Raw genomic sequence first — 22,239 nt, forward strand, 5'->3', positions numbered from 1 at the left:
GCCATGGCCTGGGGTCGGAGGTCATGAAAACAGAGAGCGTGAGCTGACTTGGGGAAAATGGCGGAGGGCTAAAAGGAGGGACTCTCAACGCAATGGCCTTATTGGTCAGCCAACCCAGGGGGTAAATGTAGACAAGTTAGGGCTCTATAGCCCCGCTGAGAGGGCCAGCCCTACAGAAAGGCACGGGCAGGGGTGGAGAATGGCCGAGCCACAAAGGAAAACCTGAGGAGAGAGAGAGCAGTAAGAAGGTGTGGGTGGAGAAAGGAGGGAAAACGGGGGTTGGGAGGGCCTGTGTTTGATTGCCAAATAGGTTTTACAGAAGTTGACCTCCAGGGGCCAGGAGAAGAAAAGGCGAACACAATGTCAAAGGGTTCAAGAGAAGAGATAATAAACATAGCAGTTAATAGAGCGGGCATTTTATTTAGATTTTATGCTGGCAAGTATAATTTTCCAAAATAAAACGGCCCACATATAAAGACTCATGCTTGATCTATTTGCAATTTCAAATGTAAATTTGTCTCCCCGACGTAATGGATCCAGCATGTCGTTGCAGGATAAGCAGGGCACTGGGTTAAATCTGTTGTAATGTCGTCAAAAGAATAATTTCTGTATCCAATGTATTCATGTGTATACATAAGTGAGCAAATGTTTAGCCTAGACACGATATCATAGGGAATTTGCACCATTCACTGTTCCTCCATAGGGATTAGTGGAATTAAGCGTTTAGCACAAAGGCAAAGTATCACAACTCATGGGTAATTCAACAAGCTTCACAATGCACAAGTTTACAGGCTGCAGCTTCTTAGCCTGAGCTTTTTGTTAGCTTGCAGCTGCGAGGACCTCGCAGACAAATAGTTGAGTCCTAATATACAGGGAAATACACCTAGCAAATACTACGAAATAGAGGGAGTGATAAGTCTTTTCTGTGGATGTCTATCTATTCAAGGCCATAATCTGAGGCAAAAGCAACCGGAGAAGGGGGAGGGTGTGTGCTTTAGTTTTCGGACCGTTGGCTCTTTTGAGCAAGTTGGGAACAGTGTTCATCGACTGCATGTACGAAGCAACATATCTTTGCATCCTCCTGAGAGAGTCCAAAGCGGGAATAAGGATTCGTTTAGGAATTCTATGAGAATCGCCTTAGTGACACTGATGAATTGGAGGGACGATGAAAATAAACACAAAAACAGCAATTGCTAGCTTATGCAAGATCCTTGCGATGAATTGATCTTTTTTGTGTTTCGATAGTCAAGATCATTGGAGTTGGTGGGACACAATCTATTACGTATCACAACAAGGCAGAAAAGCACTAGTCTGCTACTACAGGCCGAAGTCTGTGACGAAGAGTGTGCATGCCTTCTCCTGTCTAACTCCTAACCTACATGCAACAATGAATCTGCAATTAATTAATCAGCCCCGATACAAAACAAAAAATTGGGCTGCGAATATCCATGTGTATACCGCCATATATTATATAAATTACATTATGATCCGTCCACAGATAATGGAGGAATAGATTTTAAAAAATGATTTTTTTTTTTTTTTTTTTTATATTTGAAACACCCCTAAAAACGACAACAACATGAGCGATGACTTTACAGGCCTTCAAGTGCCTGTGACAGCATACAGTGCCTTGCAAAAGTATTCGGCCCCCTTGAATCTTGCAACCTTTCGCCACATTTCAGGCTTCAAACATAAAGATATGAAATTTAATTTTTTTGTCAAGAATCAACAACAAGTGGGACACAATCATGAAGTGGAACAACATTTATTGGATAATTTAAACTATTTTAACAAATAAAAAACTGAAAAGTGGGGCGTGCAATATCATTCGGCCCCTTTACTTTCAGTGCAGCAAACTCACTCCAGAAGTTCAGTGAGGATCTCTGAATGATCCAATGTTGTCCTAAATGACCGATGATGATAAATAGAATCCACCTGTGTGTAATCAAGTCTCCGTATAAATGCACCTGCTCTGTGATAGTCTCAGGGTTCTGTTTAAAGTGCAGAGAGCATTATGAAAACCAAGGAACACACCAGGCAGGTCCGAGATACTGTTGTGGAGAAGTTTAAAGCCGGATTTGGATACAAAAAGATTTCCCAAGCTTTAAACATCTCAAGGAGCACTGTGCAAGCAATCATATTGAAATGGAAGGAGCATCAGACCACTGCAAATCTACCAAGACCCGGCGGTCCTTCCAAACTTTCTTCTCAAACAAGGAGAAAACTGGTCAGAGATGCAGCCAAGAGGCCCATGATCACTCTGGATGAACTGCAGAGATCTACAGCTGAGGTGGGAGAGTCTGTCCATAGGGCAACAATCAGTCGTACACTGCACAAATCTGGCCTTTATGGAAGAGTGGCAAGAAGAAAGCCATTTCTCAAAGATATCCATAAAAAGTCTCGTTTAAAGTTTGCCACAAGCCACCTGGGAGACACACCAAACATGTGGAAGAAGGTGCTCTGGTCAGATGAAACCAAAATTGAACTTTTTGGCCACAATGCAAAACGATATGTTTGGCGTAAAAGCAACACAGCTCATCACCCTGAACACACCCTCCCCACTGTCAAACATGGTGGTGGCAGCGTCATGGTTTGGGCCTGCTTTTCTTCAGCAGGGACAGGGAAGATGGTTAAAATTGACGGGAAGATGGATGCAGCCAAATACAGGAACATTGTGGAAGAAAACCTGTTGGTATCTGCACAAGACCTGAGACTGGGACGGAGATTTATCTTCCAACAGGACAATGATCCAAAACATAAAGCCAAATCTACAATGGAATGGTTCAAAAATAAAGGTATCCAGGTGTTAGAATGGCCAAGTCAAAGTCCAGACCTGAATCCAATCGAGAATCTGTGGAAAGAGCTGAAGACTGCTGTTCACAAACACTCTCCATCCAACCTCACTGAGCTCGAGCTGTTTTGCAAGGAAGAATGGGCAAGAATGTCAGTCTCTCGATGTGCAAAACTGATAGAAACATACCCCAAGCGACTTGCAGCTGTAATTGGAGCAAAAGGTGGCGCTACAAAGTATTAACGCAAGGGGGCCGAATAATATTGCACGCCCCACTTTTCAGTTTTTTATTTGTTAAAAAAAAGTTGAAATTATCCAATACATTTTGTTCCACTTCACGATTGTGTCCCACTTGTTGTTGATTCTTGACAAAAAATTAAAATTTTATATCTTTATGTTTGAAGCCTGAAATGTGGCGAAAGGTTGCAAGATTCAAGGGGGCCGAATACTTTTGCAAGGCACTGTAAATAAATCTTAAATAGAAATAGCATTATTATGTGAATTAGACTCATATTTTGAGACGATTCGACTATATACAACAATTTGGCAAAGCACAGATGATGAGAATTTAGTCTTTTAATTTACGGTTAAGCCCCGCCTGTCATTGTAGCGCTCTAGCGTCTTCAACTGGAGGATGACGTCGGCAGGGTCACGATTTCATCTGATTTAGAATTCAGCCCATTGAGGGGGAAGATTCAGAACGAGGAAAATGCGACGAAGAGAGGAGCAAAATGTCATTGTTTAAATCTCTATACTCTAATATTTTTATAGAATATTCTTTTTATCCAAGTAATTTTCCCCAATTGCTAAATAAATGGTATGGTCATGAAAAATAACAGTCTTATGCTAAATGGAATATGAAATATGAAAATAAAAATGCATTTATTCAGTATGACAGGGCAAAATTACTGCATAATGGTCAAAACTGTCGACTTCTTGCACCTCTCGAACGATATTTTATGCCACCGGAGTTAGACCGGCTTTTGTCATTTTTCCTGTCCCGGCTTTGGAAATGGAGGAAAGAACAGAAGACGTGACAGCTAGCTGACATGCTAACCCGAACTGAGCGGCATTTCCAAGTCTTATTCTCGCCTTTCAAAAACGAAAAATCACACAAAACAAACCCGGATCATATCACGCGGTTGCGGGGCTGATCGTCTTCACCAATCAGCCAACCCTCCAGCGGCGAGCAAGTTACAGCTCGTTGTTCCCCAGCTGCGGGCAGGAGTGCTCGTTGCCAAGGAAGCAGCTGGAGAATGGCCGCCGAGCGGCTGTTCAAATCTTTTTCGCCTTTCGAAAACGAAAAATAGTACAAAACTACACCAACTCATGTCACACACGGCGGCGAGGGTGGCAGCCTTCACCGATCGGTCAGCCTCCGGCGGTGAGCAGGTTTTGGCTTGTCGTTCCCCTGCTGCAGGCAGGAGTGCTCGTTGCCGGGGAAGAAGCTGGATAATGTCCGCCGGACAAACCGGCCGACGTCGGAGGAGCGCGTGGCTGCCCAAGCCTAACCCGAGGATAGTGGTCTATTGCCGGGCACACGAAGAGGGCAGAGGGGGCTGGAAGTGTGGACGATATGGAGAACCGCAGACGAGAGCGGGGGGCTGCACAAGCATAAGCCGAGTATAGCGCTCTCTCGGCGGGCACGCAAAGAGGACCGAGAGGGGTGTGCGACAAGCCGCTGGTCATCGGCCGAGTAGCCTTCTCGGTAGACAAGGAGCATAGTCAGCCACAAAATGCAAAACACCACCTTTTTTAACTTGTGCCGTGATCCCAGTATTTGACGTAATACAAAACACGCAGTTTACTCACTTCCTCGTAAGTCCAATGGTCCCACAGGTGTCGGACTCGTTTTGGCCAATGTCTGCAGTGAACAGGAACTTTTTGAAACCCAAAAAGGCTCACCTGAGGCTCGCCTCTCCCTGGTGCAGCAACAAAAACCTGCAGCACATTTGGCTGGCGTGATGCAAAAAATAAACCAAATAATCCGCAAAATCAGCTGTATCCACAGTCCATCTGCATGCTATAAAGCTTTGCTGTATTGTGAGATGCTGACCCGGGTGATGTTACATTCGCTTTGTTCCTCAATCCAGGAAGTCACTCATTTTCATGGCGCGGGATAAAAAAAATTGAATATATAAATCGATTGCTTCCACGCACATAACATCCAAGCGGTCCATTTCATTCAGGAGCATAAAATTCCGCGTGCAAAATGAAATAAACGTGCTTTTTTCTGTCATAGGCACTTTCAGCCTGTAAAAAAAAAACAAAAAACAAAAAAACAAACAAAAAAAAACAACAACCACGGGCTGGGTAGGCCATACTGTATGTACAGTATAGACATAAATGGTGACTATTTACAGTATTACAGTATACAGTAATACTGTAAAGTTGATCAATTTTAATCTAATTTGCAAATCAGTACATTTTTTTGTTACAGATATAGATTTTACACAACGTCAACTTCAATTGAATTGGAATTTGTACATTCGATTTACTTTTGATGAGTTTGGTGAAAAATGCCAATTGGACTGGTTGACATCAAGAAGTGAAATACAATTTCAGTTCAAATATTCTGCCAAAATGTACAGAACAAATCCATTTAGCAATACACAACAAGACACAATGTCCGTTTTAGTTGTTTTTCCAAACTGATGATCGTTGGCTGCTTCTGGCACCTGGGCCTCGAGTTTGTCACGTGCTGTAGTATGTATATGGCAAGATACGAATACGTTGTGCGTGTGAGTGTGTTGTACAGAGAGCAACATAAAAATTCTACAGTCTTCACCTCTGATCAAGAAAAAGGGTCACATACTGTAAATCCACACATTTATAACACATGAGAGGGACACACCATCAACCTCTCTCTCTCTCTATTACAAGACATGCACATATAGACACACATTGTGTGTGTGTTTGTGTGTCGAAGATAGACTGGGGTTAATATACTCCATTAAGCTCTATTAGCCTAAATGACTTGGGCAGATGAAGGAGAACTCAGATGACTCACATGATGTGTGTGCGCGTGCGCTGTGTGTGTGCTCATGCACATGCACAGGGGTACGGGCCAACCTGCCAACTGTTTATCTGCGAAGCACACACTTGCACAGAGACAGAGGGGGGTGGGAAACAGAGATCTGGTTTCCCACTGTCACAGATGCTTACCCGCCTCTCTATTACTGATGTGATTGGTGTGGACACAGAAAACTAGCGGTCCTGTTCCCACTGGGCCAGTCTGAAGTAATGATTGCCCCGCTCCTCTCGCGGGAGTGTGCCAGCTCTGCAGAAAGAAGCACTTAATCGACTGCGATCACATTCAACCCTGTCAGTCGCCTGGGTTTTAGAGCATTTGGTTTGGATTGATACTTTGTGGAGTAGTGTTTGATGGCACATGATCAGGTTTGGCACACAGCATGAGGCTCGTGGGAGAAGTGGAATCAGGAGATATGACACTCAGTGGTGTAAAGTGGGAAATTTGACAAACAGATGATCAGTGGAAAAGGCAGACGTGCTGTAATCGTCAAGAGATTTTGTCCCTTTCATAACTCAACACTGCTGGTGGCCTGGAGCCCAGTGAAGGCCCAAAGATGTGTAACATGAAATCTGCAAACACATTCAGACATGGAAACACGTGGACCCACTGTTTAGTGCTTGCTTGGTCATAAAAAGAACTGTGATCTCTTGACCCCAGGTCAGTAACAACTGCAACTGAGCCCACTCCTGCCTGAGGCCAACACATGCGCGCACACATCCCCACACACAAAATGCGTTGCATTATTTATATTAACCGCTAGGTGGCACTTGAGCCCTAAATACAACTACTCTTCCAAAGCGGAGGGATGTCAGTAGTAAGTGCTACTATACTGTATAAAATTAGAAACAGCAATAAATATGGTGCAGTAATGTCAATTAACTCTATATAGGGAACTCAATTAAATATTATGAAATAGTATAATAGGTCAAATTTAAGGGTTATAACAAGTATAACAACTGTATTCATGTTTGTATTCCTTTTGTTAATTTATTCATTTTCTTTAACATATTATTCATTTATAAACTTTTGAAATAAAACCAAACAACTTCTTAGTGTTATTAAGGGCCAAAGACCAGAGTGTATTAGTGCTTTCATTCATTACGATTTCATTAATTAAAAAAAAATTAAATACAATAATTAATTTGTACTAATTATGACATTAAAAAAATGGAGTGTTAATAGGGACCATAACCAGAGTATAAAACTGTTTTATTAATTTAATTGTATTATTATATACCTTTTAATATAATTTTTAAATAACATTTACTCATAAATCAAACATAAAAATAAAAATACAAGATTAAAAAAAAAAAAAAAAACATTTTAAGCAATATCTGCAGCTAAGCTAGAAAACATCTCTTTACAGGGTCTTAAAAATCTACTAAACATATTCAGCAGATTTTGCCAACTAATAGGCCACTTAAAATGAAGAAATGTGGGACCCCAAAAAGTTTTGGGTTCGACCGCTGAAAGTAAGATTTCAATTGAAAACGAATAGCGAGGATAACAAAAATGAGCCAAAACAAAAGTGATAGTTAAATAGATCATTGGCATATAATACGAGCACAATGTGGATCTAAGTGTTTGTTAATGGCTGTATTGGTCCCTGTAGACTGGGGCTTAAAGGGCTGAATAATGTATGTTCGCTGCACAAGTAATGAAGTGGAAGTGATCGGGAGGAATATGACTGTCCTCCTAGGGTTCAACACAAACTGTATGCACACTTAAGAGCTGCCTGTAGCCTAAACCTCCTTCTCTGGCTCTGTCTGTCTCACTTTTCGTCTTTCTCACACATACACACAGTAACACACTGCACAGCGGCTAAGAGGGTTAGCTTGTCTCTGTTCCCATATTCTACATCATTGATGAGGAAAGCCAGGGCATTTATAGTATCCCGCTCAAGAGTTCAGCAGCTGCACCGCTTCCATGAGGATCCTATCACACAAGAACTACAGGAAGCAGTAGATCTCAGTGGTCAGAGTGAATGTTGCAAGTCTAACACTAGGAAGCCATGGCAATGGTTTGTCTATTGCATTACCTGCGTTATGTACTCTTTCCTTAACATCTTGGATTCAAAGATTCACCCACATATTTTATTCTGTCCTGTTAGCATCAAATGATGTACTAAATCAATTAAAACACGTTGTATTGAGCAAGCATTCATTCATTCATTTTCCATGCCGCTTATTCCTCACGAGGGTCGCGGAGGTGCTGGAGCCTATCCCAGCTAACTTCGGGCAGTAGGCAGGGGACACCCTGAATTGGTTGCCAGCCAATCGCAGGGCACAAGGAGACACACAGTTAATATTAATATCAAGGGCGTAGGTTTGCATCGGGACGGTTGGGACAAAACGCTACCAACTTTTCAGGATGCTCAAATTGTCCCCACCAACTTTTAAGCAACCTTATTTGCCTTATATAATGACTTCAGTTATGGGAAGACAATATAAATGACCTATACTGTATATGTTTTAATTGTTGTAATTGACCCCACCATTATTAAGTGAATTATTTTCATTATGTTTAGATTTGTACATGTACATCTTTTCACTTGCTGAATGTGCATTTTTTCCTCCTAAATGCACATTTGATTGGCTGATGACTTGACCCTCACACACACGCACATAAGATATTGAAGATATGAGAAGTTGTTTTTCAGCCAGCAGCAGCCAATGTTAGAAATGTAATAAGACATCATTGTTTCGGAAGTGGGGAACCCCTCCATTAATTTTGCTACTGCAGGTCTGACCTGCATCAGTGTTAGCATAACATTAAACTGTGTGAACTTGCTAACCTGCAAAACTCAAGTAGGAAGCTGCTTCGAGATAAGTGTCCTTCTCTTTGTGTTTTCTACTGATACCATAAATAAACTGTGAGAAATGTAGTGAACTCTAGAAACTATAGCTCGAAAAACGTTAGCAAGAAGCTGCTTAGAAAGAGAGGGGCGTTGCTTAACCTCATATGTAGCTCACACAACACAAAATACACACAACAATCATAATTATGTACATAAAAAAAAAAAGTGTTTTTGAGGGGGGGGGGGTGCCGCAAGCTACCCACACTAGCTTTGCGATTGATTGGTTGATCGTGATCGACGTCAAGAGCACCCCTGATTTAGCATATCAATTAATTAGCTTCATATTGGTGAGAAATGTAGCCCTGACCCCCGTTCACCCAATCTGTTTGGTCTTATTAATGTCCCGTCCCGAGCAAAAAGTGTACATGCAGGTTATGCTGTAATATCGTCCCAACCAAAGTTGAGACCAAACCTACGCCCTTGATTAATATACAGTAGTTGAATTTCCAACCAAAAACTGACCTGAGAACATTGGCATCATTCTTTAGGGGTGCCAGCTGCAGTGTTACAATATGTAAAGGGTGGCGCAATAAACATAGGATTCCATTGACTTTTCACCATTGGTCATGTTGTGCTACAAGGGCAATGGAAGAAAAAAGCCAAATGCGCTTCTTGAGGCAAGCTTGTCTTCTTGTAATCAACAAAAATAATAAAAAAAATTGTGCTTTGTTTCTCTAACATTCCGCTTGTTTGTTGGAGTCATTTTCTGGTTATATGTCCAGGATATTTATAGTGTATATACGTATAGCACAGTAGTGTTTCCATTTCAATGAAAGCACTCATGGTGAAAACACAACCTAAATCAGAAAGCAGCACTCCAAAAAGACTGAAAATAGACTTAAGCTAGCAACACCTAATGAAACTAACACAAATTTAGCCACACAAAAAGCTATGAAGCAAGATATTAATTATAGACTTAAATAATAGTCAAAATTCATAGACAACTGTTGCAATTGTTTGGCGTATTAAAATCAGTTGGAAGTTATAAAGGTTGGAAGTCACAAAACACATTGTATTAGACTGAAGTACACTTGCTTACTTGTTATTGTGTGCAAGGAGACTCTCCTACATTTTGGAACGTAATAATGTTTTCGACTTCAACTGTCTTGCAGTTCACTTCACTGTATTCTGCATCATTTAGTTATGAAATAAAACATGGCAGAATAACTGAATTGAAAGAATCATGACACCTTTGGTTGCTTCGCTGAGTGATAGACTGCTCTTTTTTTGTGCGCATTGACATTTTTGGCCTGTAGTGGTAAGTTTTGAAACTTGGTATTTTATGATCATACTAATAACAAGTTTGTGAGATACTTTCGCTTTTCTTTCGCATTTCTGCTCACGAGTCACGACTTCAGTTTTACACTTTCTCCGTCTAAAACAACAGTGGAGTTGGAGTAACATTAGTCATCCAAATCCCTCAAAAAAGAATGACTTGTTGTTTTTGATATTGTTGTAACGATGATGATTGTAATTATGATGTTTAATATTTATTATAACTACTTTACTGCTGTGGCTGCAATACATGCTATCTGCTGCTAGCCTGTTGCTAATCAGTACGTGTTGGATGGCACAATTATGAAAACGCATAAATGCAAGTTTTTTATTCGTTTGTTTATAGGTGGAAAACTCTGTTAGGCAAGGGAAGACAACTTAATGTGCCTCACAACAACCCTCACAATACGTTGATGGACATATATGGAGACCACGTGCGTTTTACTTTGATGATGGGAAGCTTGACTTACAGTATGCTCCATTTTCGTTAATTTTTTGTCTTATAGATTTATAAATTGTGATTTATAGACCTGTTTTGCTCATGCACCAATAATTTTAAATAAAACAAGACATGGAATCATGTTGTCCATATGTTTTATTGCGATCAATATCTGCAATAAAAAAAGAATGACATACTATTTGTATTTTTATGTACATACCTTGTAGTATTTCCTTGTAACAACAAAATCCGTGTCAGCCCTTCTGCATTCGGCAACTGTAATATTATTTGTAATTTCGCCTAATTTTGGTCACTCAAGTGACCGGCGTATGAATCTACACCTCACGTTAACACAGTCTGCACAGGTTGTTATAATTTTGTTCACGAAAGATCAACGAAGAACAAACGTACAATCTTTTAGGTGGATCCTTAGGTTTAAATCACATCCTTAACTTATTGTCTGCTCCTGGTTTCGATTTGAGGTGTATGGCGAGGTAGATTTACACTGGTGCATTGTAGCTACTAGCTCAGGGGTCCCCAACGACCGGGCTGCGGACCGGTACCGGTCCGTGGCCTGTGCCGCTTAACACAAAAATATCCCTGTCTACTCTAGATATACAACTACAGAATAGGAGGTCGTCATAGAAATGCATTGATTGGACTGTTAGCAGTACATCTTGTTTTGTTTATCTATGTGCGCTTAGCCTCGATAATGACGTATGACGCAGGTTGTCGCCCATCACATTTGTTCCCGGAAATAATTAGCCCCCACACTAGAATGACTGAAAAACAGACGTCTTTGGACAGATTTTTTACGGGGAAAAGGGAACCTCACGAGCCAGAAAATGAGCCTACAACCTCAAAATCTATGCTACTTCCCAATCACTAAATACCCACGAACTGCTAAGGAGTGGATTCGTGACCCGTATGTGAATAAACCAAGTGATTCGAGCATGTCTGTGCAACAGGATTAACCGGTTGTAGAGATCGCAAATCAAGGCGACCTTAAACGCACATTTGAGACAACAACTCTAACGAGGTTCTGGATTAAAGTCATTTCGGAATATCCTGACATCGCTAGGAGAGCACTGAAACAAACGAACGAAGCTCAGGCCTCCCACTGATTCAGCGGGTGAGTTGTATTTTCCCTGCACTTAACACGACGGGGCTAAAAACTATTGTTATTTTATATTTGCTGTATTTTTCTGCCGCACATTGCCATTGTTCTGACAAATTTGGCATACGCGTAACGTTAAAACTGACTGTGAATGCAGCGATTCCAAAGTACACACTACAAACTTTCTTTAAAGAAAGGAATATTAACTTAGGTTTGCCATGTTAGCTGCACACAACAACTGCACGCAGCTCTCTCATTTCACGACTTCGCCGTGTCGTTAAGCATTAATTTACGCCATTTTCATGTTGCACAAGTATGTTTATGATGTAAATAGTTTTTACCACCGTTGGATAACATTGAGAGTCCAACTGAATATAAAAGAGGGGTTTTTTCACACGCCACAAAAGCTTTGGGAGCAAAATTTTATAAGGGTGCAAAATGTGACAGAACACTGGTCCGTGAAAAAAGACCCAAATCACACCGGTCCGTGGTGCAAAAAATGTTGGGGACCCCTGTACTAACTGGTCGCTGATCCAAACATTCCACTTCCAACCATATATATAGGCACTTCCAGGAGTTCACACAGAGCACAGAAAGTCTCGGAGTCTCATCTACGTCGTGCTGAATCCATTTTTTGGAGATTCCGTGAGTTCCTCTGGTTTGATTTTGCAGTTTTAACTTTGTCAACACACTGCTTACTTCAACCACACTTCATGTTGTTCTGTCCAAACTGAAAATTTGGGGAAGAAATTGTCAAAGATGGCGCCGCCCATGTATCGCTCAGGAAACTTGTCTATAGTATGATCATACTCATAGTATGGTACATTCCAGTGTCAGACAATGTACAGGAGTTGATTCAGTACATCTCATTTTACGGGAGTCTATTTTATACAAGTATCAGGACATCCTCTGAACTCCACAAAGTGTGTTTCTTTCATTCTCTTCTTACATAGAATCTCGTAAGTAACTGATTAGTGGAAACAAGGGAAGATTGTTTACAATAGTCTGATTTAGCATAGCAAGGAAGTTAGAAGCAAGCTATTAATTGCAATTCACGTACTACTTGGCCTATTACAGTAAATGCACCATCCTCCCTTTCTTAGAAAGGCAAATGTCACTAATTTGTTCAGTCTTGTCATCAAATAATGGTGATTACAACTAAGAGAAACCCCAAAAACTTACAAGTGAGGGACAAAGCTCCTATAACGAAAACTCTACAGCAAATGTTTTTTTCCAACACACACGCACACACAAACAACATCATGTGGACAGTCAAGTGACAGAGCCCCCAAGCAGACCCCATTGCAACTCTTATTTGAAAGAGCAGAGAGGAAAACGTGTGACTATGTCGCAGCGTCACAAAGTCTGGAGGGAAGGGTCAAAGGGACACCGGAAAACACTAAAATACATTTCATATTAGTAGGACTTTTTCCTTTGGTAAAAATAAAATGAGCAACAAGAATACTTAGTGCCGACCTATATACAAACCAAGAATAATACAAATCAATAATTCCAGTTTGTGCTAGATACAGCCTTCCCAATGTTCTTAGCAGTACCCTGCAAACGTGTTGCCAATTTGGGAAATTGATCATTTTTTAACTTTGGTCTAGCAGTTTGTACATTGTTTCTCCAAATTAAAGTTAAAAAAAAATGCTAAGTTTAATCAGTGAGCAGTGATAATTTGCACTACGCTCAAATCATAATTGTGGCAATTCAATATATTCAATAAAAAAATAAAAAAATAAAAAAAGATACAGTGCCCTCCATATTTATTGGCACCCCTGAAAAAGATGTGTTTTTTTAGCTTCTAATATTTTTTTTTAATTCAAACAATATGGGACCTTAATGGAGAAAGAGAAAAATCCAACCTTCAATACAAGTGCATTCATTCAGTGGGGAAAAAATCCCATATAAAGAAAAAAATTATTTGACATAAAATAATGTGTGTCACAATTATTAGCACTCCTGGTGTTAATACTTTGTACAAGCCCCTTTTGCCAACAAAACAAGGTCTGGGGACTGAGATGGCCATGGGAGGAGCTTGATTTTGTGTCTGGTGAACCATTTCTGTGTAGATTTGGCCATATGTTTCGAGCCATTGTCTTCCTGAAAGACCCAGTGACGACCCATCTTCAGCTTTCGGGCAGAGGGCAACAGATTTTGATTTAAAATGTCCTAGTATTTCAAAGCATTCATGATGCCGTGCACCCTAACAAGGTTCCCAGGGCCTTTGGAAGCGAAACAGCCCCACAGCATCACTGACCCACCCCCATACTTCACAGTGGGTATGAGGTGCTTTTCAGCATGCGCATCTTTCGTGGCACGCCAGACCCACTTAGAGTGGTTGTTGCCAAAAAGCTCAATCTTGGTCTCATCTGACCCAAGCACACGGTCCCAGTTGAAGCCTGGGAATGTGTGTATTTTTGTGTGAGAAATCTTGGCAAAAACAAGCTCCTCCCATGGCCATCTTAGTCCCCAGACCTTGTTTTGTTGGCATAAGGGGGTTGTACAAAGTATTAACGCAAGGGGTGCTAATAATTGTGACACACATTATTTGAAGTCATATAATTTTTTCTTTTTGTGGGATTTTCCCCCACTGAATGAATGCACTTGTATTGAAGGTTGGATTTTTTTTCTTTTTTTCCATTAAGGTACCATATAATTTGAATTTAAAAAAAAAATTAGAAGCTAAAAAACACATCTTTTTCAGGGGTGCCAATAATTATGGAGGGCACTGGAGGTGAATACATTTGATCAGTGTGTATTGGATATTTTCAATCAGTTACAAGTATTTGATATTGAACTGCATTTATTGGCACAAACTTTGACAAAAAAATGATCATTTTGGTGCCATTTTAAACAATAATCCTGTTTCTACCAGTCATCATACACCCTTCTTCAGTTCTTTAGTCTAAAAACTCATCCACAGAAATTTGTTTCCAAGGTAAGTAACTCAAAATGAGGGCGAGGCTCAAAAAGCATCTACATGTTAAACACAGATTAAAATTGCATAGGTCTCAGACTTTAAGGTAGAAAATATTCAAATGCGGCGCTTTGTGATTGAAGGAACTTGTGATTGGAGTTGTTTGGGCTTTTCTCACAAACAATATGCACAGTGCCTTTCTGCCGCCCTCCTCTCACATTAACATGTTTCTATCATTAACCCCATTGTCCCACCTCCTGCATAATAGCTGGAGCAGGATGCACGGAGGGTAGAATAAGAATGCACTTTTCCCCGTCCTCCTCTTTCATGAAGCATTTTTAAATGAATGATTGATGTGAGGGGAGCACGATCAAAAAGATATAATCACGGTCTAACGAACGCAGGGCCCTACGAAATATATATATATACTTACTGGAGAAAGTCCATAAATTTATAAAGACACCGTATATTAATATATAAGTAGCTCATTGAATATTCAAAAAGAGAGAAATAAAATGTATGCATTGAATAGTGACCGTATAGGAACAGAGATGAGCAACTAACAACTTTTTCCCAATAAATGCAACCAAGTACCCGCTCATGTTCATTGTCACTAGCGAAACAAATTGCTATTGTCTTTGACTGGCATATGTTTTGTGCAAAGACGGGCGACGGTGAGGCATGGAGATAACTTCATTTCCGAGCTTTGAGCACAGATGAGCGTGTAGACAGTTAGTCCGTGTTCACTATATGAGCACCTTTCACGGGACAAATGGAATGTCAATCAAGAGAAGGTACACAGATGCAGCATCGCCCCCTCCCCTTGCTCCGGTGGGGCCGAGGATGTTTTCTGATGCAGCTTTGTTGTTCCTGCATTACTCTGGTTGCACTGGGAATATTTGGTCCTTTTACCCCTTCACATCCTCTTGCTCCATTCTACTTTTAAACATTCTTCCTGCATCCTTACAGCATTCAGTGCTTCTAAAGTTTCCTTTTCACATACAGATGTTCTCCTTGGGTAAATCATAAGACTCTGAGCCAGAACTAAAAGAACTACATCAATAGTTTCCCAGGGCAATTTATTTTACCTTGGGGGTAAACAATCTAGAGCTGAAATTATGACCGGGTGAATATTACACCATTGAATAAAAAGCGGTCAAGTGTAAATTCAATTTGAAAGGGATAAAAACGTTTAAAGCTTTATCATTAAAACATGACAAGTCATTCACTTGGTAAATGTGCTTACTCAAGGGAATGCTGGCTGTTTATTCTTTGATTAATTTGCTTACATAGGGGACTTGAACACCCCCCTAGAAGTGAATGAGTTGATGACAGGGAGATTTCTCCATGGTGACAAGTTATCTCAACTACAGGGCCAAAATGATTATGTTAATACCAGGTTGTAGTCATCAATCATCTTGTGTCAATGTGGTGTCAAGGCATCACGTTCCCCTTCTCTAGCCTAAGTAATGTGCGTTTTAGAAAAGGGAATTGATGACATTCAAATTACGCCCAGAGCTAGTCGGTATGGCTCCTTTATTGTTGAATAAGAGCTGAAATGAAGAGAATTAATTAAGCGAGTCTCCTTCGCGTGAGCCACGGACGACGCGCACCAAGCATTGAGTGACGTCACAGAGGCGCGCCTTAAATTGGAAGACGCTGCGCGGAGGGCTTCTTGGTTTGATCTTCCACTCATCCTCCCAAGCTGTGTTCTTGTGATAGCAGGGACGCACTCAAGGCTGCCGGTGACAGTTCAGAGAGCGCGGAGTAACGGCGGAGCACCGAGGGAAATTACTTTTTCCAACTCTCATTAGCGCTTTTTTCGAAAATGAAAGTGGTGCGTAAATGTCTGCGTAAAAACCAGCGACCAACTTTGGATTAGGCGCCAGATACTATAATTCTGTGTTTGATGAATATAACGTTCATATAGTTTGGACAAGTGACAGAAGTTGACTTTTTTAAGGGGGGAACAGATGCTTTTTGAAGGCATACCTATGCGCTGATCTTATTTCCACCATGGCTTACTCTCAGCTGGGATACTCTTACTCCACTTCACCACAGGTACAGTGAGTTTAACTAGATTATTGTTTCATTTTGTGTGATTGTAGATTTTCATGAGGATGGGCAATAACTGTGCAGACGATTTTGCAATTGTTTTGAAAGTTTTTGATGACCACGAGCCCTCTAGCTGGCTGTCTGGAGCCGGGATCCCCTCAGTCCCACCCGGCTCTGCGCTCGCCGGGCCACCAGCTCACCTCTGGCAGCAGCATCGGTGTTTGCAACCCTTACCCAAAGCGTCAAGCGTATTATAACACCTGTACCGGCGACCCCACCTCACTGTATTCCAGAGTGAGTTTCACAAAAAGTTTTCAATGTGTTGCTGAAAAAGAGCGCTATGTATGTAATTTCTGGGCGCCTGCAGTGATGTTAAGTAATGAATGAATATGTATTAACTGTAATTGCAGGGAACATTGCAACCTAAAAGTGTAGCTGCTTCTGTACACATGGGGACACCTCAGACGCCTGGTTACTATCCTTATGAATATACATTTGGACATTATTCTTATGACAGATATGGGTAAGTATGTATTTCAGTTTTTATTATTTTATTGATAAATTACTTATTTTATTCATTTATTATTATTTATAATTCAAAACAATCTAAATTTGAAGCACAATAATGGATTGATCCTTTTCGCGCTGAACTTAATGGCACGACATTAAGCACACCTTCGCTATTTAATAATTTTCCACTAAAGCACTGTGAGTTTCTGTTAGTTTAACTGAGTAATTTTGAAATTTGAGTCATCATGAGAGGTGTTTCGAAATATTTCCCTTGCTAAGGTAACAAAACATCCAAAATATTAGACACCACAGCTTGATAGTAATGCTCACAACTGAGACTTAATATATAAAATGTGTGAGCTTGCAGAAGTCCACCGAAATAACTTTGGTAGGCAATATCCACATTTTGTGCTCAATATTAATTAAAAAATATTTTTAAAATACTCATTGTAAAGATTTTTTAGTTTTTAATGCAAAATGAGATTTCCGCGACACACTAATGCTTCTTCAACTATTTAGTTATTCCTCCTCGGAAGGAGCTTCACGGCGTAAAAACGCTACCCGGGAAACAACTGGCACCCTGAAGGCCTGGCTGCAAGAGCACCAGAAGAATCCTTACCCCACTAAAGGAGAGAAAATCATGCTGGCAATCATTACCAGGATGACCCTCACACAAGTGAGCACAAACTTCAATATTACCAGTCACTCATCCATTAAAACTTCAAATTAAGTACGAGGGCTTCCTATCATTCAGGGCATATTCAGCAATGTTTCGTGAACTTTGGACTGATTATGAGACTCTAAAACCAGTTTTAACATTTTCCAAAAAGTTGAAGTGTAACATTATGTTTTCAAGCTCTAAAAGTGGCAGTGACAAAAGTATGAATGTGATATCATTCTTTGACATACTGTAAATGACACATTTTCTGTTACTTCCTCAGGTGTCTACATGGTTTGCCAATGCCCGCAGGAGGCTGAAGAAGGAGAACAAGGTGACATGGTCGCCACGAGCTTGTAAAAGCTCAGATGACAGAGGTCGTGATGAAGACAGTGACGACGCAGAAAAGTCACTTAAAGGTGATAAAGACCACCAAGGTAAGTGCCCCAAAATCGATTTGTACTTCATTTGATTTAGGTCATTTAGTACAAACTGACGTGCTCCTTAGATCAACAGTCTGCTGACCTGCAGAGTGATCTTGAAGACTTCGACCTTTTGGAGTCTGATGCGTCCGACTGTGAACCAAAGCCGCAGTTCATACCCGAGGACAGTGAAGTCAATTCAAACAATCCACATGGTCACCTTGCGTACAACTCCGAGCCGCTGCACAGCTCTGAGAGATTGTCACCAGACTTCTCTAAAGTCACAACGGTTCAAGACCAGACCACCACCTTCTATTCAATGCCAGATGCACACGATACAGACATCAAACCCAAAATCTGGTCCATTGCTCACACTGCTGTATCTCTGGATCCCAGCTTGGAACCAGAATATCCACCATGTATGCTGTTGACCAACTCATCCTCTCCTGGCTTTCCATCAAACATGGCACTACCCAAAGCAGACAGGCGGCAGGAATCACCAGTGGACACACTTAGAGAGTGGGTGGACGGCGTTTTCCATGGTGTGCCATTCCACCAGTCAAAGGCATCTGATGCCTGGAAAGGTTTGAATGACACAGCCATGAGCAACAGAACATCAGGACAATCTTTTGAACTTGTAAGATCAACGACATCTTTGTAGTAGCCCAACACTGTCATTTTCAAAGGCTACTGGACTTGTTAAGTTTGTATTTTGGTGTTGTGACCAAATGAGTCTTCACAAAATCCACATTGTATTGTGTATCACCGCTAACATAAAATGCACAATGATTCTGGAGGTAGATGTCTCATCTCAATGACCCGAAGAATTCTAGGTCATGTGACAGGACAGTAAGAGGAGTCTATTTTACATTTGTTGATATTGTTCCAAATTTTTACTTTGACACATATTCCTATCACAATAATCTAAATGCCATGAGATTATTAAAAAAACACAGTAACTGAATATTTTTCAATGATTCCTTGTAAAATATGAATTCTGAAATGGTTTCTTCATCTGCACACGCAACCATGATCCTAAAAGTTATGTTTTTCAGCATGTTTTAAAAGAAAGGACATCTTTTACTACCAAGAATCAATTCACAATTAAAAAATAATATCTTGCTTTAGTATGCAAACGTGTCAAAATATCCTCAAAAACTGTTATTTTTTCAATCTATTAGAGAAAAGAGACTGAGCCTTAAAAAGCATGTGCGTTGTGCATTGTTGTAAAAGATCCTTAAGTAAATTATAATGTTAATAACTGTAGTTTATATGCTGTATTCATGGCTACACAGTTTACGGTAAATGCAAACCCAAATATAAATACACTTCCTAAAAATTTCATGGAATATTTATTTCCATAATAAATAAACTTTCCCGTAACATTCACATTTTTTTGACATTCTAGTTTTACCTTAAGTGACATTAATCATCTTGGGTTTGGATAATAAGTAATAGAAAGTTACTTCACCTGTAATACGGTGGCTAACAGTCCGGGATCTTCCCGTGTGAGGATACTAAGTGGTAAGGAAACTGAATTGACTGAAGTTAGATTAGTTGGCAACATTTGATGGGCATTCTAATAAAAATAATTTACAGTACTGATTTCTTAGCGCTAAAGCTGTAATTCACAGAAAATACATTGATGAAAAAAGTACTTAAAATCTTGAAAGACCTACTTTGACCATATTTTGGTTAATAATGTGATAAGTGCGTCAGGGATTATACTGTAGTTGTCAGTCGGTCATTTTCATGGAATTCTTGCAACAGAAATCTTGAAATGAAGTCCATCTAAATTATGTTTATTAACATATATTTCATAGTAGGACGGTGATTCTGCTCTCGTGCATGCTAACCTTCACAGAAGTAACAAGAATAAAAGGTTCAATATAGTTATATGTCCTTACACAAGTTTACCACTATATTTCTCAAATTTTCTAAATCCTCTAAAACAATGTGATTCTGCTCTATTCCTCGGTGGCCGGGATGTGTGTGTGTGAGTTTATGCAAGTGTGTGGTTTGAGGGAGTGAAATGGGGGAAGTGGATTGTATTCAGCCGTGACTAATGGAAACACACAGAGGAGGGTGCTGCTAAATTGTTAAATCGATGCCACTTCCAGCCGAGCTCCAGATATAGCTGCAATCAGCCATGCGTCCCCTTTCATTAGGCATCTTTTGACTTTGGCATCCTGGGAATTCGAGACAACGTTATGCCAGTAAAATGCCTCATAAAACTTAAGTAATTTTAAGCGAGTGCCACTGGCGCAGTTATTGGTGCTACGTGTATCCACTTCAGTGACTTCACACTACAAACAATTAGACATGATGGAAAGAAACAATGTAATACCGACGGCACCGTTGTCATTAAATGGTGTATCGTATCTCCTTAAAATATTGTGGGGAAAAAACTGTCAAGTTTAGCACTAAAAGCACTTAAACTATTGGTTTTAAAACATAGAACAACAAGAAATTATGTCTCCCCCCCTCACCACCACCACCATTGTTCTCCTGTTTTCGATTTAGGAGCAGTGATAAAGTATTTATCAGAACAGAGGAGGGATCTTCCCAGGCTTTGTATGGAATTAACCATTTCACATTAAATAATTCAGGATGAATTCATCCGAGAATTTCATTCTCTTTCTGCTTCATAAATAAATAAGACTTAAGATGATAAATAATGACATCTGACTTCTTATTTTTGTGAAGTTTTTCTTTCCTCAACTCGCTGACAGAAATTCCTGTTAAGTGCGAGACGCGTGTAACTTGTGCTTTTTCTTTCACCTTCTCTCGATGCGTAACGATCAGAATAATACAATTTAAAGGAATGCTTTAAAGAAGTAGGAGTCATGAAGGGTATCACATGGTATCAGGATGAGAAGTTGACCCCGTTCTGAGTGGGGTTAAGAGCTATGAGTGCACACTTGCCTTCGCTCTCTACAGTTGAAGGCAGATGTTTTCTCCTGAGAATGTACTGTAAGTGTTTTCCCTTTTTACTTAAGGGTCTTAAAAATCAATCTGAAAACACATCAAGTTAAAAATAACAAGGGTAGAGTGACATATCCAGTCAAAATATTGAAACTTTAAAAAATATATAATTTCTTGAAAAGGTGAACTGTTTTACTAATGTACTTACCTTACTTTTACATATAATTGCATTTGTCAAAGAGTGGCCATCATAGTCAAAATTGGACAGAACTTTATTTTAAGTGCGTAAAACTATTTACCAGAGATTTAAAGTAAGGTTTTCTTTATTTGTGAAATCTGTAATGACTCTCACATTGTGATGTGTTGCACTAACCTTTCACACTTCCTCCAGGAATCGTCCATGCATCTTCTCTTCTTCCTTTTTACCTTCTCTAACCCCTCTATCCTCGTGGCAGCCATCATCTCGCCTCTGTCTGCTGTGGAAACACAAGCGAGCCACTCAGCAGTCAGCCTGACACGAAGCCTAGCTCCCTGGGCCATAAAATGTGATTAAGCCATAGTGAGTTGCTGTACAGGTCGGGGAATGTTAGAGCCACTGTTTACTTGTCTGTCTCACACCACCTCTCCTCTGTGTATTAAGGTGGAAATGACATAGCGGCAAATGAGAATAGCTTCTTTTTTTGGTTTTGGTTTTGCTTGCATGATCCTGTATGACTATTGTGCCTTTATTTGAGTTTTTAATTTGTTCCGTGACCAAGATTGTAACTCCTCCAATCACTCAGACCGCAAATCTCCTATCCACCAAAACCCCATATGCCATTGTATTTATGAAATAAAATAAAAACAATTAAAAAAAAAAAAAAAACTGATAATGTGAAGTGCAATCAAGCCAAAAGTCTCACTCAGGAAATCATGCAAACAAGTACACTACAGGCATGGTCTCCCTAGAGTGTCTTGTAGCTCTCCATAAGCGCACTCTTGCTCTCCTCTGCACACAGCTCTGGCATTGGGGATAGAGAGGCCTTACCTAACCAGGAAGAGCTTAGCAGACACTGAGCACACATTCCAAACTTTCTTATCAGCACAAAAGCCAGCCCATTTAAATTTCTTAAGATTCATACCACTGGCTAGCTCACTGGCTGCCATTAATGGTGATACAGTGGTATGGAAAAAGTATCCGTACCTTTTAGAATTTCTCACATTTCTGCATAAAATCACCATCAAATGTTATCT

General features: G+C 40.2%; 1 protein-coding gene across 1 annotated transcript; it reads left to right on the top strand.

The window, feature by feature from the left end:
* Positions 1-16,127: 16,127 nt before the first annotated feature.
* Positions 16,128-20,617, top strand: irx4b (iroquois homeobox 4b). The gene is made up of 6 exons (XM_057827941.1): positions 16,128-16,497; positions 16,600-16,785; positions 16,902-17,014; positions 17,521-17,677; positions 17,943-18,096; positions 18,168-20,617. Exons 1-6 carry the CDS (start codon positions 16,453-16,455, stop codon positions 18,740-18,742), a joined length of 1,230 nt encoding a protein of 409 aa, XP_057683924.1. The 5' UTR covers positions 16,128-16,452; the 3' UTR covers positions 18,743-20,617.
* The last annotated feature ends 1,622 nt before the right edge of the window (positions 20,618-22,239 follow it).

The sequence above is a fragment of the Corythoichthys intestinalis genome, chromosome 22, assembly GCF_030265065.1.
Source record: "Corythoichthys intestinalis isolate RoL2023-P3 chromosome 22, ASM3026506v1, whole genome shotgun sequence".
In the NCBI taxonomy this organism is placed as follows: Eukaryota; Metazoa; Chordata; class Actinopteri; order Syngnathiformes; family Syngnathidae; genus Corythoichthys; species Corythoichthys intestinalis.